Source organism: Ambystoma mexicanum, chromosome 9 (genome assembly GCF_040938575.1).
Source record: "Ambystoma mexicanum isolate Mex_15411 chromosome 9, UKY_AmexF1_1, whole genome shotgun sequence".
In the NCBI taxonomy this organism is placed as follows: Eukaryota; Metazoa; Chordata; class Amphibia; order Caudata; family Ambystomatidae; genus Ambystoma; species Ambystoma mexicanum.
Genome location: NC_090931.1, coordinates 1305857952 through 1305877986, shown reverse-complemented (window position 1 = coordinate 1305877986; position 20035 = coordinate 1305857952). Strand labels below are relative to the sequence as shown.

Sequence of the window (20035 nt, the reverse complement as noted above, 5' to 3'; positions counted from 1 at the left end):
ATATATAGTGTCCAGCACAGTGGCACTAGTCAGTGGGCTGCACCCCACGCACATTCTTGATATAAGTAAAACTACCAGAGGATTATCAATATCTACCGGTGGTGCCCACCCATCTATTCAGATAAAAACACCAAAGGCTGCCCACTAGCAGTATGGCTGAATTCGTATAGCAATATGAACATTTATTTTTCTTAAGTATGTCGGGTTTGGTCTAACATGCCCGTCTCGCTTTGTAGCCCTGAAACAATTGGATGTGTCTATAGTACACAAGATCTAGAAGATGTAGATAGACTCCCATGTCTTGCCCATTACGTGTCCGATTTACAGCGATTTAATGCTCATTGTGATAAGGGATATTAACGGCCATGCCTAAGACATTATGCTTTAGTGAAGACAACTACCTATATTGCTCTACTAATGGAAAGCTCAGATGATCTGACGTCGCCAGTTTAAAGCCGGAGGTCCTCATTTTGCACCGTCGGAAATAGACATCGAGAACAGTGTTGGTCTCGTAGACACACATTTATAAACAAAGTGACAAGCAGTCCCCAGTAGCCTGCCCACTTCTGCGCCCACTCCAGCACTCATGGACTCAACATCATTAGCGTTGAGACACGATGACCCTGGATTAATCTCGTAACATATGGGCACAACAGTCAATTTTTTGTCTCCCTAATTTGAAGTGGACGACACTGTTGTCTTGTTTGAACTGCATTACTGTACCTGGATGTTTGCTCTTGCATTTAACCCACTTTTACAAAACTTCACTTCCAGAGAAGTCCTGCGAGCCATTAGATTTTGCGGAGGAGTTTTAAATATTCAGTTTCCTAACAATAAGACTTTAGTCCAGCTTTTTCATTTACACCTGCCACTTGCACAGGATATGCCCACTACTTGGGCTTTAAATGATTTCCTTTTAACAACTCCCAAACAATATCCGATGCAGGGCCAGTGGCGACCTTTAACATGCATCAATTTTCTTCTGAATACCGTAGTATGGAGGACCGGGTAGCTCTACGCATAGCATGCGTGCTCCAAGGAGGAGGAGGAGGAGCTCACACATGAACAAGGGCTCAAAACTCCTATTGACGACATACCTGCATCCAACGCGGCTAACAATGGTTGTAATTAGTAGCATACATTGACAAGGGCTCTGATACAGGCTAATTGATGATAGAGGAGCTATATTATATATATATTATATTATTGGCCTACTATATGACTTAGTCTAGTTGGACAGCTAGATGAGCAATGGCTCGCTTTTACATTAATTTTGTTTTATTACTTTCCCACAAAATTAATGTTTTTTATGTAGTTTAAAATGTTGCTATATTTTTATTGATACTTGGCACTAATGATGCCAATAGATATTGTATTGTTTTTGTAAACATTTCATGGTTCTTAAAATTCAGTGTTGCATTACAAACCCTTGAGTATTACAGAATCTGTATATTGACTGGGGTAGTTGGCATGATTCTTGCTAAATGTCAACCACAATGGCTCCTCTAGCTCAAGTTGGTAGTTCGATAGGAACAAGAATGGCATTCTGTACTGATGCACCCTCACGCCACCTATTTGTAGGACTCCACAAGGATTAATTTAACTTAAAATCTGAGACACTGAGGTTTAGGACATGGACATACCTTGGACTGTTAGAGTTGCCTCGGACACTGCCTCCCCTTCATCATTCCAGACTTCGCAGGTGTATTTGCCTGTATCCTCAGGGAACACCTCCTGGATGTACAGGCTGTACTCATTTCCTTTCTTCTCAAAATGAAAGTCCTCGGACTCCTGGATTTCCTTCCCGTTGTGTAGCCAGTTAACCTCTGGTGGCGGGTTTGCTGAGAAGCACACAAGCAAAGGGATACAATTAGGATAGACGTAAAATAGGGCAACCAGGCTCAACAACAGAAATCTAAACCAAAACGTCCATTGACTTAAAGATGTCTTAATCCAAACTCTGCCGAGACAACATTTCTCAATCTTGTGGGCTCATAACGTGAACATAGTTTTTGTTCTCCTCCTCCTTGATTTGTCCTCTGCGTTTGGCACAGTCAATCATGCCATCCTCAAAGTGGCTCCATGATTCCCTTGGCATCACAGATCTGTCAATGGATTGGCTGACCTTCCTATCACACCAAACTTCCCATGTGCAAACGGGCCCTTTCCTCTCCTTCACCTCACCATCTACTGTGGCATCCCTCAGGGCTCTATACTATCGCTATGGCTCGTCAACATCTGTCTTGACCCTCTGTCCCACTTTCTCTCCTCCGTCTCTCTTCATTTCCAGTGTTATGCTGATGACACACAGCTGTCCTTCAAGCTTACCCCCCTCCACCTCCTCTTCTTCCTCCTCCTCTCTTATTCCAGACTGACTCACTGCTATTCAGGCATGGTTCACAGCTAATGATCTCTAGGTTAATGCCAGTAAGAAGATCCTTCTCATTGGCACCCCTGATCCCTGCTTCCCTCCCACTCTCTGGCCACCCTCCTTTGGTCCCCTCCCCACAACATCTTGTGAGACTAAAATATTGGTGTCATCTTTGTCTCCTCTCTCTCTCCTCCTTCCCTTACATCACAGACCTTGCCAAGGCGGCCCACTTGCAGCTTCACCTCCTCAGATGCATTCTCCCTTTCCTTACCTTCCCCCTAAAATCTCTCCACTGGCTCCCGGTGGCTGCAGGATCAAATTCAAGACCCTCTACATCATCCACAAGGCTTTCTGGGGCCTAGGGCCCCACGACATCCAACTCTCTCTCCCTAAATACCTCTGTGCTAGAGCCCTTCGGTCCTCTAGCTCCAACTCACAGCAGATCAGACGTTTTTCCAAGCAGAGTGTGGGGGGTATATCTCTCTGTTTGCCAGGTGCCTCCCTCTGTAATGGCCTGCTTGCACCTCTCACACTTGAGCCGGACCTCCCCAAGTTCCGGAAGCTTCTCAGGAGCCTGCTCTTCTCCACTTCCTTCACCCTGGCCTTACCTTGCTAATGCCCCCATCGGCCCTCCTTGACCAGTCTATACTAGCACCCCCCTAACCCACACTGCCCTTCCGGGCCCCCTTCACTGACTAGCCTGGTGCATTGGCATCCCTCCTAAGTCTGGTCCAAACCCTGCCCTTGCACTTAGGCAGTGGTTTGCCCTCAGCATCCCCTGGTACTTGTCCCTCTGGGCTCCCCCCAGCACATACCTAGCCCCTATGCCCTGTCTTCCTTCTTCTCCTCCCCACCTGCATTTTGATGCCCGTCCCCTGACCGTCACATATTCCCCCCTCTCCACCACTCCCCTCCCCTGCACTTCTTTTTACTGCATTTGCAAGATCCGAATGTCGCAAGGCCTAGTAGGACCGTTATTATGGCTCATCTCCCCTGTCGCCCCATCCCCTTTTTTTGTCTTGTGGCACCTGGAAACACTATTTTGCTGTATAGTGTGCCTTATAAATAATGAATACAAATAAAATAAACATCACTCTGTCTTTCTAGAAGAGGGATCCGCTGTAATGGACAGAGCATCTTGCTAATCGCCATTTTATTTTGTGACTGTGAGCTGCAACCACACCCTTACTGCAACCAGTGGTCAAGGAGCTTGGCAGACAATACCTATGGAGGAAACACAACAACTAATGCAGTAAAGGTGCTGTGTAAGTGTGCTATGTCTTAAGATTTAGAAGGAAAGAAGCCCAATCACATTATGTTAAGTTACACAGGACTTCTAAATGCCATTTATATGAAGTTGTGGTGCTGATGACCTGTGAGTGATGGATGATGTTCTGGACTGTGGCAAGGATGCAACGAGATGCATGTATGGGGTAGGTAGATGTAGTGAAAAGTCTTGGCAGGGAAGGGATTGGGTGTCGGGTACATGTAGGCCTTCCCCCTTCTCCAACCTATCTGGCTTTGCTGGGTAATGTAACAGTCTCTGCAACACCGTGGGTCAAGTGGCTAGAGGCCTTCCCCATTGCCTATGTATAGGTTTGTAATTGGGTAGGTCAACAAGGTTGGCAATTCGATTAGCCCTTATAACTGAGGGTGCATATCTCTATGTTGTCAGGCATTGGGTGGAGTATGGATCTGTATGGGTGTGATCTGGATCTGTGCTGTCAGCAATCTCAGTGGCCCTTATGGGGTGAAGAGACTGGCCGGGTGCCTTTTTGCCCTCCCCCACCTCCTCCCTAAAGAAGTGTCATAATGTAGTTCAGTATATGCTTATTAGGTCGTTGTGTCGTTTGCACCCAGGCTCATGGTCATCTCATTTGTCAGCCCTATTGAGCCCTATAAATGCATTGTCATGTAAAAATATGAGGTATTCATTTATTTCTCAGAAAAAACACTGTTCCTATAGTCTTGGTGTGTTCAACTCCTATGTGAAGGGAACTGGATTTTTGCCTGCAACAAAAGTGTACAATAAAACTTGCTGTGGTGATAGGTGATGGATGTCAGTGAAGATGGCTTGGCTACTGCACAATGACGTAACACAAAATGTGGGGGCCCCCCTGAGAATCATGCTGAGGGGCCTTTTGCACCCTGACCAAGCTCCGCTACAAAGCACTGGACGCGCCACATTCAGGGCTGGTCTGACCACCATGTATGTGTAATTTGCATGATGATCATGCTGTTTCAGGTACACACCATGGACTGCACTAGGTGAAAGATGGAAGTATTTATTATAAATCAAACCTTAAATCTTTCCCCTAGTTTAGAAACAAGGGGGCTGTGCCTCGATCCTGAGTCTTGACACCCAACACTGTGCATGGGCAGTAATATTACACACAGTAATGAGACCATGAGAAAGCATGTTCATACTGGCTCTGCCAGGATCCCATGCATAAACACTTTCTTGTTGCCTTTGCCCCTAATGGCAGTAAAACTCTCCTGCCACAAGAAGAAAACATGTTATTGCTGCTGCTCAAATGCTTGCCCAACCCAACCCCCACACCACCATGTAAGAATACTCATGTTGACTTTGCCCTCAATGCCAGTAAAACACAAATGCTACAGTAAGGAATCATTTCCTTGTTTGGCTGCACATATACCTCCACCCAACATGAAAGAACACTAATCATTACCTTTAACACCAGTAAAACAGGACATGCGACCGTAACAAAGCATTTACTTGCTGACTGCACAAGTGCCCACACCCTCCTCCCCATGTAACAACGCACATTGTATTGTCCTTGCCCCTCGAGTAAAAGATGCCATGTCAAAGAAGGAAGATGTCCAAACTGACTGTCCCAGTATGTTAGAAACCTTCACCCCAAACCTCCTTCGTAATAACATTGAACATGTTGGTTATACTCGAAGATACCAGAAAAACATGTAAGAAAACACCCTTGCTTCAATGTGCCTTGCATGGGCCACATCCTTGCTCACATTCATTCACCCACCAGCCTCTCAATGATTGGCGGATGGTGATTTTTTTTATTTGAGCGGTATAAACCTATCCCACCATTATGTGAGAGCAGTGTGAATGAGCATAGGAAGGGAGCCCGAACCCTCCAAAGCTGGTTCAGAGGAGTGGGGGGCAGTGGTTCTCTTCCTCCGCTAGAAATATTTTTGATAAATCGGTTAAAATTATGCACACGCTTTCTGTGAAAAATTGGGTAAAAGTCAGACAGTTTACAATTGGTTTTGTAGTTTAACTAATTCAAAAATCGAAAAGATGCAATTCACGAGCAGTGCACAGGAGAATTACTGAATGCACTGTTTATGATGCCTTTGCCCCCAATATATGCTGGTATAAAAACAAGTTCACACTGGCTGTGCCCATGCATATCCATAATGGATGCACCTACATATGCCAGTATTCCATATAAGAGCATACTTGTGTTTGTGTAATGCCAGTGATGATACTAAGAAAACATGCCCAGGCTGACTTTGCCAATATATGTTTGTATACACACATAAGGACATAATCCCGATGGATTTGCCTTTCAAAATGTGAAACCACAATAAGAGAAAATCTCCAAACTGACCAAATCAAAATGCCAGTCTAATCAATTAACACATTTCATGCTTGGTTTATCATAGATGCCCAGTACAAAATCTCATGCCACAGAAAGAAATTGCTAGACTGGCTGCCTGCACCAAAATGCCAGTCTAGCACCCAATAACATATCTTGCCTGCTTTATCATGAATGCCCTTAGATACTTTTTTTGCAGCCTTTGGCTCCCAAAGATCCCCAATCTCACTACCATCTCCAACCCCCAAAATCAGCTTCTCAGCTGAGCATTGAGCACAGACGCACACCTTCACACACCATTCACTCACTCATTTACATGTGCACCCTTACACCCTACACACAGACGCACACCAGCCATCCATACATCATACACTTACTCATTCACACACATTATTTAATATATATATATATACATAGTCAATAAGACTTTTTAAAATCTTTTATCACCATATAAGAATACAAATAACATGTATTAACACAATGCTTCAAAATAAGATGATACAAAAGAGAAGATGTCCCTTTGCTATCAACGAATAAGTGGACAACTAACATCCATGAGATCATCCAGTATATTAACAATGAATTCCCAGTGCAGTAAAATGATTAAGAAATAGTGACAGGCCACGCACTCTGTTGCCAGTCAAGGTTTCCTGCATTGACTTCTCCTCCAAACGCACGTTTTCATGACTCCATCAATCTTCAGGGAGGCTGTGTTTCTTTTCCTTTTCAGGCGTGTCTTCATTTCCTTTTCAGGTGTAGAAAGTTAATTGACTTTAGTGTCTCTAAGGATTCTGGTACTTGTATTTTTCGCATTTAATTTCTCTTGCAGGTGACTGGAAACAACTCCCTCAATAGCACAAATTTTACCCCCGATAGGGGGAGGCGGAAAGTCATGATTGTGGCATGAAAGGCATGAAAACGTGCGTTTGGAGGAGAAGTCAATGCAGGAAACCTTGACTGGCAACAGAGTGCGTGGCCTGTCACTATTTCTTAATCATTTTACTGCACTGGGAATTCATTGTTAATATACTGGATGATCTCATGGATGTTAGTTGTCCACTTATTCGTTGATAGCAAAGGGACATCTTCTCTTTTGTATCATCTTATTTTGAAGCATTGTGTTAATACATGTTATTTGTATTCTTATATGGTGATAAAAGATTTTAAAAAGTCTTATTGACTGTATATATATATATATAAAATAATGTGTGTGAATGAGTGAGTGTATGATGTATGGATGGCTGGTGTGCGTCTGTGTGTAGGGTGTAAGGGTGCATGTAAATGAGCGAGTGAATGGTGTGTGAAGGTGTGCGTCTGTGCTTAATGCTCAGCTGAGAAGCTGATTTTGGGGGTTGGAGATGGTAGTGAGATTGGGGATCTTTGGGAGCCAAAGGCTGCAAAAAAAGTATCTAAGGGTCGCCCTGGTGCTGCAGCCTTTTGAGCCCGGGATTCCTGGAACATAATGGTTAAGAAATAGTGACAGGCCACGCACTCTGTTGCCAGTCAAGTTTTCCTGCATCGACTTCTCCTCCAAACGCACATTTTCATGACTCCATAAATCTTCAGGGAGGCTGTGTTTCTTTTCCTTTTCAGGCGTGTCTTCATTTCCTTTTCAGGTGTAGAAAGTTAATTGACTTTAGTGTCTCTAAGGATTCTGGTACTTGTATTTTTACATTTCATTTCTGGAAACAACTCCCTCCATAGCACAAATTTTACCCCCAATAGGAGGAGAGGGAAAGCCATGATTGCGGCTCTCCATTGTAAGGCATGGTCCAAAAAATAAAAATAAATATTTTGGGAGTTTTCATCCACACTGGGGTCACAACAAAACTTTGTGAGCTATGGGCTGCTGTAGTTAGGGTGGACATCAGTGCATGTGTGGAGTAGAGTGCAGGTGTGAAGCGGAAGGTTTAGGTTAATTTGTTGTGTTGGCGCCTGTGCTTGTGATTGTCTGATCCTCGAAGTTGATACGATGAGGGGTGGAGGAGCAAAGAATATGGGAAAGCAGGGCAATTACATACAGCAAGATTTGTGGTGAAAGGGGGGATTGGAGGTAAGATGGGGTGAGGAAATAAGGGGAGGACAGGAGCTTGGGGATGGATTGGGAGAGGCATGTGAGAATAGTGGGAGGAAGTTGCGGTAGACGGTTGATAAGAAGAGTGGAAGAGTGGGAGAAAGGACGATGAAGGACTGGGAACACGTGTACAAGCACGTTACAAATAAAATATCAATCTCAAAAGGAGGAGAGATTGGGAAGCTGAAGGGAAATCGATGGCAGTTTGGGTGGCGAGGAGGAGGAGGCAATGAGGGGGCACGCTGGAAGAGATGGAGTGGGTGAAGGGGAACATGGGGACAATGAGAGTGGAGTTAACACTTGATGGTAACATATCTAATATGACGCATATTTTGAAGGATGTTTAGAGATCACTCACAAGACTATAGATAAGGTGTGATTTGGGTTCACTTTTATTGAAAACAAACATAATGACTAATATTCCTTCATATCATATATCACAGTGAATATTAGTAACTTTTTTAACTCCTCATAACATTGAAAATGTTCTGGCTCTTGGACCTTCTGTAGACTTCTCAATTTCAAAAATAGTTCTATTCTTTCCAAACACCAGGTTTCCACTTTACCTCACAGTAGCTTCCAAGCATCACATTACATAATTGTTAGTTTCCTGAAAAACATTCTTACCACCCCCCCCCCCCAAGCCTTAGGGAGATCAACTAGATCCAACAACACCCTTTGCCTCATCTGCCCAAGGATCAAAAGAAGCCGGGGTAGAGGTCACTCTTTCCCGGTTCTGGCTACTCTAGCCTGGAACGACCTCCCAGTAGAAATGTGCTTAGAGAAGAACCCCCAAACTTTCCGGAAAAGGCTAGAGACGCGCTTATTTGAATAAATCTACTTCCTTACTCTTCATGAATATTTCTGTGCCCTTCATATTCGCTTGCCTCTCCCCTGTACATGGTTTGTTAGCATTGTCTCTTGTCTTTCGTTATATGTGCGCCCTGATGCCTGCGGGCTACAGCGTGTTATAAGCACAACCTAATAATCAGAGTGTTACCTTACCCATCTTCCCTCCCACCAGCAGTGGTCGAAGTGGGCAGCAGCGGTTGGAAGAGGTGCACCTCTACTTTTTTTTTTTTTTTTTATTTTTAAGTTGTACTGTTCCTATAATTTTGTTTAAAAAAGGAACGGTTCCGGAATGGTTTACTTTTAAAATAAAATAAAATAAAATAAAATAAAAAACAAATAAAATAAAAGTGTAAGAGGACATTTAAACTTGCACTTCAGTGCACTGCACTGAACATCGTTAGTTTGGGGGCTTGGATTGCGCGTGCGAGGGGGCGTGGCTATGAGTTTGTGGGGAGCAGCGGCAGACCAGCAGGGAACAAAGTTCCACTACTTTTTCGTACACTTCCACCACTTCCCTCCAAACTGCCTGGCACGAGTACCAGTCATCCCTACCTACCCAGCAAGGTTCCCTATTCCATAATGAAACGTGGGGGACAGATGAAAATATTAGGTATAAAATTAACAGGGTTAAAAAGAGGGCAACATTTGGAATAACAAAAAAAGATATCAAATATAAAGTCAGAAAAAAAAACTGCGTGGACAGTGTTGTAGGGGAGAGTGAAAGAGGTAGGCAGTGGCAAATGGATGGTGTGGGACAGCCCCCTCTCCCCCCACACCCAATCCAGCATGTTAATGCTGCTCAAACTGAGCTACTTGCGTAAATATTGGGCAAAAGGCAAAGCTTGATATTTTCTATAGAAACCCTATAAATGAATAGGAAGTCAACATTTTTGCATCAGTTGTCATGTATGTGTCATGTATGTAATCGAAATTCAACATTTTGACTTGACATACTAAGGTAATGTTATTGCCCAGTGTAATGATGGTAAACATATCCACCAAGAAAGGATGAAGGGTGGGGGCAGTCTTGTACCTGCAGGATGCACCCAGATCTCTGAAGCCAGGGCCTACATTGCCCAGTGATCCTCTGTGCCAGTGACTGAGGGCACAGATCTCACCTGAAGAATGGATGCAAGTATGGAGGATGATCATGTGATCAAGAGAAAGGAGGCTACCGCCCTTCCAGCAGGGAAACAAAAGCCAGCACATGGCATAGCGGGCATCATTAGGATGGGCTGACGAGGGTATGGGAAACCGTGGCTACATTTCTATATGGCTATTGTCGTGGGCCAGCAATACTGAGAGCATCAAGGTTTTTGCTTAGCATAGGTTAGGTCCCGTCTTAATTGCTTTGCTAAAGTGAGACAGACGCTCGTGAGGTGGCCAAGAGGATGTATATTTACATAATAATATAGGCTTTTAGACTCGGGGAAGGCTCAGGCTATAACCTGGAGAGGGGGCATTCTTTTAAATGACTCCCCCCCCTCTTGAGGTCCATAGGGCTATGGCAAGATAGGTTCTGGAGGAGTTATCAAGGTGAATTAAACATCAGCTACTTCACAAGTAAAATCAATAGACAAAACGGGTAAGTAAAGTAAATATGGCTTTACTTTATAATCGTGTATGTGTGGTAAGCCTTTAAATTCCAAGCTTGGTTGAACACAAATGCTTTTAACCAGTGATCGAAGTGAGCAGGAACAGCCTGGAGCGATGTTCAGCTACTTTTCTTTTTTTCTGCTTACCATTCCTCTACTGCTTAGGACTATATGCACCATTCTATGTAAAAGGGTGTGTACATTCATGTCCATGTGCAAGTGCAAAGGTGTGATAGTTACTAGTCACTTAGACTATTGCAATGCCCCGGCCGCAACACCAGGTCACATGTGGCACTGTGCTCCCTCCCACCTACCCTCGCCCGCGCCGGGACCACAGTTCCACTACTTTCTTCGGTACACTTCTACCACTGGAGTGAGCATGCATTTGGTGTAATGCAAAGGAAGACGGTTTTGCTTGCTATGAGGGTGAAATAAAGTGTCCATGGTCAAGCAGTGGGGCCTTACGTTGAATCTTGCCCATTGTACTGAAGGTGCAGTGGAAAAAGGCCAAAAAACCGTGCTTGGAAATTGAGCTGCTGTTTCTTGAACGCAGAGAAAATGCGCTTTGCTGGGCTGCTTCTGAGCTGAAGTTGGAATGCTCGGCCTGCAGTCAATACCAGTAATTATTCACTGCAATTGGAGGGTGCTGATGGGCTGCGAGGAGGCCAGTACTGAGTCCCATGTGCGAATATTGCGTGCACAATCCTTCAGAGCACACGCCCTCAGCTCGTGGGAGAACCATAGGTCCGCCGGACCGTTCCAGAAGGAGCTCATGCACTTTACTCCAGATCACTGATCACTTTGGATCCTAACAATGCTTGGTAGCCCATGGACTGAATGGCCGTGCTTTGAGTGGAAAGCGTGCTCTGCCCTGGACGTGTGGGCAGTGAGATCACAATCAAAGGCACGTTTCAGATTACAGGGCAGCACAGCGTGCACTTCCAAGTACAGAGGAGGTCCATCTAACAATACGCGCAAGTGCAAGTCCAGGCGGCTCCTTGGGCATTGGCAAGGCCATTCCCAGCCCGCTTCTACGCAGTGCTACTAGGAGTCTGGGATTGAACAATTCAAGTGCAGTTTCAGAGGCATTGGAAGGAGTGAGCTATTGGACCTGCACACATTTCAGAAGGCACAATAGACCTGTGGTTTGTTGCAACAATATGCAATTGGGGGCTGAGCGGGGGAGGGGGGTAGATGACCCATTTAAACATGTGTCATTGGATCCCGAGAGCTAAATAAGAGCAATGCTGTTTTTTTGTCAAATTAGTATGGTCATGTTCTGCCATTCCATTCCCAGGCTTCGATAGGGCTACTTTCTGTGGCAAGAGTACCGGGCTGAATTTCAAGCAGACTTGGCACGGCCACTAGCAAGCCACGCTATAACAGATGACGGTGTTGTTGCAACGGAGAACCAAGGAGGTGTCAATAAAAACTTCACGCAGTAATGAGCTTTTGGGGGGTAATTTTGAAATGATAATCCTTCAGCTTCCTCCGCGTTTCTCTCCTTGCGTGTGGCCATTTTCCAGCTCTGCCCCAATGACGGCAATGGACAGTTCATCTAGTCCACTGTGCGCTTGCGCACGCATTACATCACCTCCGTTTCCACCAGAAATTGGTGCAGTGAGGCTCATCATTCCTGCCCGATGCCGTTCATGGTCTTTGCACTTGCATGCTACTCTCCGAGTTGTGGACAGCCTGGGTCTTCTTTCCCCACTCACCTTTCCTTCACGATTACATTTAATTTTCTTCGCTTTGCCTGCTCGAGGTGGTTGGGTTGCTTGAGTTAAAGCCTATGTCCATTGTCAGGTGCCTTCCTTCTTTCAGCTTCCAATCCTCGACCTCATGACTGTTGCTTGTGCTGCTATCCATTGGCTCCCAGCTTGTACCGCTGGTATCACGTATCCATTGACTCCCTGCACATGACTCCCAGAATGTGCTGCTGCTATCTACTGGCTCCCAGCTTGTGCTGCTGCTATCTACTGGCTCCCAGCTTGTGCTGCTGCTGTCTACTGGCTCCCAGCTTGTGCTGCTCCCATCCATTGGCTTCCAGCTTGTGCTGCTGCTATTCATTGGCTCCCAGCTTGTACCTCTGGTATCACGTATCCATTGGCTCTCCGCACATGACTCCCAGCATGTGCTGCTGCTATCTACTGGCTCCCAGCTTGTGCTGCTGCTATCCATTGGCTCCCAGCTTGTGCTGCTGCTATTCATTGGCTCCCAGCTTGTACCGCTGGTATCACGTATCCATTGGCTCCCCGCACATGACTCCCAGCATGTGCTGCTGCTATCTACTGGCTCCCAAGCTTGTGCTGCTGCTATCCATTGGCTCCGAGCTTGTGCTGCCGCTATCCATTGGCTCTCAGCTTGTGCTGCTGCTATCCATTGGCTCCCAGCTTGTGCTGCTGCTATCCATTGGCTCCCAGCGTCTGCTGCCGCTATCCATTGGCTCACAGCTTCTGCTGCCGCTATACATTGGCTCACAGCTTCTGCTGCTGCTATCCATTGCCTCACAGCTTGTGCTGCTGCTATCCACTGGCTCCCAGCTTGTGCTGCTGCTATCCATTGGCTCCCAGCTTGTACTGCTGGTATCACGTATCCATTGGCTCCCAGCTGGTGCTGCTGCTTTCCATTGGCTCCCAGCTTGTGCTGCTGCTATCTATTGGCTCCTAGCTTGTACCACTGGTATCACGTGTCCATTGGCTCCCCGCACATGACTCCCAGCATGTTCTGCTGATATCTACTGGCACCCAAGCTTGTGCTGCTCCTATCCATTGGCTCTGAGCTTGTGTTGCTGCTATCCATAGGCTCCCAGCTTGTGCTGCTGCTATCCATTGGCTCCCAGCTTGTGCTGCTGCTATCCATTGGCTCCCAGCTTGTACTGCTGGTATCCATTGCCTCACAGCTTCTGCTGCTGCTATCCACTGGCTCCCAGCGTGTGCTGCTGCTATCCATTGGCTCCAAAGCCTGTGCTGCTGCTATCCATTGGCTCCCAGCTTGTGAAGCTCCTATCCATTGGCTCTGAGCTTGTGCTGCTGCTATCCATTGGCTCCCAGCTTGTGCTGCTGCTATCCATTGGCTCCCAGCTTGTGCTGCTGCTGTCCATTGGCTCCCAGCTTGTGCTGCTGCTATCCATTGGCTCCCAGCTTGTGCTGCTGCTATCCATTGGCTCCCAGCTTGTGCTGCCGCTATCCATTGGCTCCCAGCTTGTACTGCTGGTATCACGTATCCATTGGCTCCCAGCTGGTGCTGCTGCTTTCCATTGGCTCCCAGCTTGTGCTGCTGCTATCTATTGGCTCCTAGCTTGTACCACTGGTATCACGTGTCCATTGGCTCCCCGCACATGACACCCAGCATGTGCTGCTGATATCTACTGGCACCCAAGCTTGTGCTGCTCCTATCCATTGGCTCTGAGCTTGTGTTGCTGCTATCCATAGGCTCCCAGCTTGTGCTGCTGCTATCCATTGGCTCCCAGCTTGTGCTGCTGCTATCCATTGGCTCCCAGCTTGTACTGCTGGTATCCATTGCCTCACAGTTTCTGCTGCTGCTATCCACTGGCTCCCAGCGTGTGCTGCTGCTATCCACTGGCTCCCAGTTTGTGCTGCTGCTATCCATTGGCTCCCAAGCTTGTGCTGCTGCTATCCATTGGCTCCCAGCTTGTGAAGCTCCTATCCATTGGCTCTGAGCTTGTGCTGCTGCTATCCATTGGCTCCCAGCTTGTGCTGCTGCTATCCATTGGCTCCCAGCTTGTGCTGCTGCTGTCCATTGGCTCCCAGCTTGTGCTGCTGCTGTCCATTGGCTCCCAGCTTGTGCTGGACTCCTTTTGTACTTCGCTATTCTTTTTACATTTCGTGCTCTACCATCCATTGTCCCAACTGCGCAGTCAGAAATGTTGCACATTGCCATGGGTGTTGTATATCCAGAAATTGCATTTCTCTTTGTTGCATGGGTGAATCTTTACCTAATCCCAAGGCATATTTATGGGGCTGTGTCGCCTTCCTGGCACTGTGCAACTCATTGCACTTCCAGTTGTGCCTGGATATCCTTGTATGTTGGGTGAGGTGGTCATTTTAGGTTCGAACCTATGTCTTTCAGCAGTGTCCTTGCTCTTCTCCACCTTGAGTTCAAGAAGGGAGTTACTCCAGTCGCCGACTGGGGTGATCCTTTGAGCAACAAGCATCATTAGTACCTCATTCCTTGCAGTCCATGAGTCTGGCCAGGGCAGCAAATATGGTGGCCTTTTCATAGTTGTGCTGCTCCTCTAATTGCCTTTCCCTTCTGTGGGTGGTATAGGGCTATCTGCATAGGCTGGACGCCCAATTCTCCTGACCACCATTATTTCAGTGATAGAAACTATCCACTGTTGGTAAGGATCTGGGATAGAGTACCCTCTCTACTAAACTTTGAATATGTGATCACTGACTTTGTGGTGTTGTTTTATAGGAATTAGACTTCGGTCCATTTGGATGCCCAGTCCATGACTGCTAGCGTGAACCTCTGTATGGGATCCATGTTGACCATGTGGCTAGTAAAATCCATACCTACTTCTCTTCAAATTTCTTCTTGCACCCTACAGTATGAAGCAGTGCTGGTCATGTGATGAGCTGTGTCAGTTTCGCAGCATCCGTGGGAAGGATCTACCTGCTCTCACTTTGTGCACCATTGTGTGCCCGTTGGTTGAGGCTTCTTTCTGAGGCACCATCTTTTCAGCCGTGTGAAACAATTCTACCCTCCCCTTATTCACATGTAACTCATTTGCCAACATGCTGGATTGTTGCAGGTCTGGCACCCCTTTCTTCTCACAGCCCCGGCACAATTTCTTTATAGTGTAATTTAAGTATCTGGTAATAATGTCCTTATATATATATATTATATATGGTCGCCATACATAATGTCGCTGGGAAAAGTTAATGGCGGATATATATGGATAGGGGGAGTGGGGGTGTCCCCCGCTCACATTGGGGAAAAAAGAAGGTTTTGGGGGTTGCTGTTGTCCCCCCGCATGTGCCATGTAATAATGTCTCTGCAAAAAACTGCAATTTTTCAGCAAATATTTTGCATGCTGACATTTCTGTGGGGACATTATCACGTGGAACCGTCATTTGTATATGCAGGTGCCAGGTTTTCTGTGTTATCACCCCCATGTGACTATGTCTGTACATCACGAATACTGCCTAAATCTCATTTTCATTTTAGGTACATTGCGTTCTGTGCATGGGTTATGGAGAATCTAGACAGTAAGTCTGCCAGATTGTTTTCCCACCCGGTATGTACCCAAATACCCACTGAAGTGGATTTCTTGAATTTTGAAGGTCAGTCTATCAGGGCCTTTTGGGGTTGTATTTGCTGCGATTGCTCATTCTAAAATGTTGACACGTGGATCGTAATCAGTTTTCAAGAGAACATGCGTGCACCACAGGTAGGTAAGCTACGGCCCACGTGCAGGCCAACATCTCCCTTCCTATTGCTGAAAAGTGCCTCTAGGTGCCCATCATTGATTTTGAGGCAAACTCGAGGGTTTTCATGGCCCTCCTGTCCTTCTGCAGATGGGCGGCCCCCAAGCTGCAAGCACCAGTGTTGATTGCTAGGATGGTATCTCAAATGGAATCAAACTGGCATACGCGTGGGTCAATGGCTATTGCATCGTTGAGTTCACTACATTCATCTGACCAGGTCTAAGGAGCATCTTTTCTCAACAGTGGCCTTAATCATTGTGATGTTGGGGTGTGGGTTTCGACACTTCTGCGTAGTATTCAGCCATAGTCGCTCTTGCTCGAGTGGCTCGAGTGGCTGGAGGGTTTCTAAGATGCTTCTTACTGCACTGCCATTTGAACGCATTCCTCTCTTGTGAGATTGAGTAGTCCAAGTAGTCAAATTCTGGTTTTAACTAAACAATACTTCCCTCTCCGAAATCACAAACTGCTTTTCTCCAACGTGGACAGGACGAAAATCATGGCATGGCGCGCCACTCAACTGTTGTGCACCCGTGGATCCGAACATCATTGTGGAAGTACTTGATCTTGAATTCTTTTCAGGGTGACTGCCTTTAGTCTTTCGAAAACACACACCACATGCACTTCCCCCGCAGGGAGTCCTGCCGGCTGGGTTTCTCTCGAGGTTCCTGCGGTCTAGTTTCTTACATGATGTTGGCTATCGTCATCGCTTCACATTCCGGGGGATCACTACCTACACAAGTTTTCCCTGGATTTGTGTGCGTTTGTATTTGCATTCCACCAGCAAAACTGTCCCCAAGTGTGGTATGGTGTCCTCACAAAAGTGACTGATGCGACCTCACTCCTGTTTGTCAGCTACAGTACTTCTTCTGAATAATATGTGTTCCATCACCCCACACTCAATGTACCATTTACTACGATACCCCCAAACAAACACTCCTGCTGTTTAAAGGGAATGTTCAGGGTGTCACGGACTAATTGAACACTGTCCCCTTAAAGGACACGGAGCAGGTGAATGGCCGGAACGGTTTCTTTGAAAAATAAAATTATAGGAATAGTACAAAGGAAAACATAAAAGTAGAGAAACATCGCTCCCAAACGCTCCCGCCCTGGAGGTCCGGAGGTGGACAACATTAGTCGAAAGCGAGCTCGGCAGTGGTTTTCACCAAGCCACACATTTCCAGTCTAGAAGGGTAGATGGTTCCAGTCACAGGCAATACCACCTTACACAAAACTTGAGAGTAGATACAATGGTGTATCTGCCCAGTAAACATCATTATGATACTATGTTTTTGTATAGCTCTTCATGCCATATTCCTCCTACTTTTAAGCACTATAATAATTGCAGTCATGACTACCCAATTTAACTGTACTAAATTTATTGAAGTAGGAGATATTTCCTGCCTGGATTTTAACCTTTAGCTGAAGGTTACACAGAACAGCATCCAATGGGAGCTTTTAATTCACTGCGCTCTCTCACCAATGTTACGTCCCAAAGGTAAGACCACAGGAACTTTAAATCAATTAAAACATTAATGCCAGCATTGCACCACCCAGAAAACCCTAAAATGTACCCGACCTCAAAGCACTGCTCGACACCGGACTGAACTGCAAACCCCACCAAGTTGGGTGATTGATGTCATTGTCGAGAGCGCCCCATCACTTAAACCGGACGTTGGGGTCAATAGAATTGATTTGTGTTGTGATTAAGCCTGGGCAAATGTATTGGACAAAACCCCAAATCAGTTGAATTTTGGGTTTGTTCGTGGTTTTGCAGATCCCTGAACTTTTAAGAAGTTTAGGAAAGACAAATATGTTTTTTTTTAATCCTTCTAGCTTGAGGCAAGTTCCCCCTCACTCCTCGAGTCCCCAACCCCCAAAGGCACTTCAACAAGTTTTGAACAAAAAAAACACCTTGTATTCCCAAACAGCTTACATCAGCGCATAGTCACCAGTGTGATTCCTGAATGACTCCCTTCTGCTATGTAATGCGGGGGGGCGGGGGGCTCGATGGGGTATACGTTTACCCCCACTATGGTGCAGGCAACTTAGCGCCAATGTCTGCCGCTTGCAAAAATAAGCCTGGCTGGACAAGCACTTGCACATATGTGTGAATATTTTCAGGTCTGGTCCTCCAAATACGGATAAGACAAACTCCCTTTCAGGACATGGCCCAGGCCCATCTGATTTCGGAAAGGATAGTTACATAGACAACGATGGGAAAATGGGCATCGTTTGTATATGTTCTAAACCTCCCGAAACTAGATTTCCTGGCCCACAGTCAAGTGAATTATTTACCTGTGAAAACAAAAAACACCAGAAAAGGATTTTAACTGTGTTTGTTAGAACATGCGGTCTACAGGACATGGAAAAAATTTCAACTATCTCGCAATCAGATGTACTGGGAGACATGCAGTTTCATGGCTGATCTCAATCTCAACGCAAGCACCACAAGTACATTTCAGTAACAATGACAGAAGAACATTAAGGGCCTGATCACGAGTTTGGCGGTATCCCAGCTGGGATACCGCCCAACTTTACTAGCGTTAGCGCCCACCCGTCCGGCGCTATTACCTCCAGATCACGGGTTGGGCGCTAACTGTATGACCCCATTCCTCATTGGATCCATTATGGGGAATTTGTGGCGCAATTACTGTATGGTAATACCTCTGGCGGTAATTGCACCAAAAAAGGGCATTTTTCTGTAAGCTGGGGGTAAACACGCCAGACTCGAGATTGGGCGGACCCTTAAATGTGGCAGTAAAACCATTACGGCCGCATTTAAGGGCTACCGCCAAACTCGTGCTGAGGCCCAAAGACTTTTTTTTAAATGCCACTGATTAGCAAAGATCCTTCATAAAGGCAGCTACACTGTTGCAATTTTTGTGTTCATAAAAATGTGTGTGCACTATTTAAAGATTTGCCTTTTCAATGCGGACAATTTTTCAAACCATTACAATTCTAGAAATATTAAATACAATGAAAGGCATGGAACAAAAGCAGATCTTTTGTATTGGAGAGTTCGAGACACGCAGTGCACACCACCCCACGTTATATGGAGGGTGTCGCTCCACAGTGGTTCCAGCCCACCTGAATCCTTCACTGCCCTCCAGCTCAGCTCTTGGTAGGGAGGTGTTGACAGGGAAGTGTGGCAGGAGGAGTGGGGGGTGGAGGTCTGTGCTATCCTTTCATAGGTTCCTGTTCAAAGACTGGCAAGTCTTATCCTAACTGTATGAAATACCTCTGATCTCATCCACATTGGTGAAATCCCTACAGGCCACGGTGTGGGGTCTACCTGGGAGTGGGGAATCACCGGTTCCCTAACCTCATAGTGTGCCATTCACTGAAGTTAGTGACAGATCAACACTTCATTTCATTGTGGTCACAGTCATTTTTGTTCTTCATGTCCAATCTCAAAGCCTGCTGCATTTCCGATGAGCCTAGTGAACAAGCCAATGTCATCCAGAGAGGTCTACCAGTGTGGTAACTCCATGGCCAAGGCTACAACCTTTCTCTGCACGGATAACCCATTATTCCTCAACTACCCCACATCTAGTGTGATTTTTAAAAAAAAGAAAAAGAAAATCACTTTGTCTGATGACAAACGCAAAGGGAGTGTAAATGTTCAACTTGAAAGATGAGGCCTTGTAGCCTACGTGGCACACTTCCAAAGATTAATCACCGTTGGTCAGTAAGCAGAAGAATCGCAAGTCGCAATGTGTCAATATGGGTAGCAGGAAGAATTGCAAGAAGCACTTGTGTATGTGACCCAACGCCTACCACTGTAGACAACTTGATCAATGTCTCAGGATCAATGAATACATGAATGAAATGCAGATCAGAAGATGGCAGCGGGAAAACACCCCATTGTCCCCAATCAAGGGGGATCAGCCATTACAAAAAGTCCAGCAGACTGGAGCCTGGATGTCCTGACCCTCTTAAGATTGGCAGACCATGCACATCACTCACCATGGACGAGGCTTTTTGATGAAGCAGAATATCTGCCGAAGGGACACATGGGAAAAAAGGCATTGCCCGAAAATTGTAATGCAACCCCAATAGTACAAATAATAGAATTTCAGGGAGAAGCACCAGATGATGAAAACGAA

The 20035-nt window shown here is 46.0% G+C and overlaps 1 protein-coding gene across 4 annotated transcripts in view; it reads right to left on the bottom strand.

Annotated features, from left to right (window-relative positions):
- Nucleotides 1-20035, bottom strand: part of MYLK (myosin light chain kinase) — a 1914870-nt gene that overhangs the window by 725656 nt on the left and 1169179 nt on the right. For all 4 annotated transcript variants that reach the window (XM_069616671.1, XM_069616673.1, XM_069616672.1 and 1 more), the window contains one exon: nucleotides 1644-1841. In XM_069616671.1, coding sequence (XP_069472772.1) covers nucleotides 1644-1841 — 198 coding nt within the window. The remainder of the gene's footprint in view (nucleotides 1-1643; nucleotides 1842-20035) is intronic.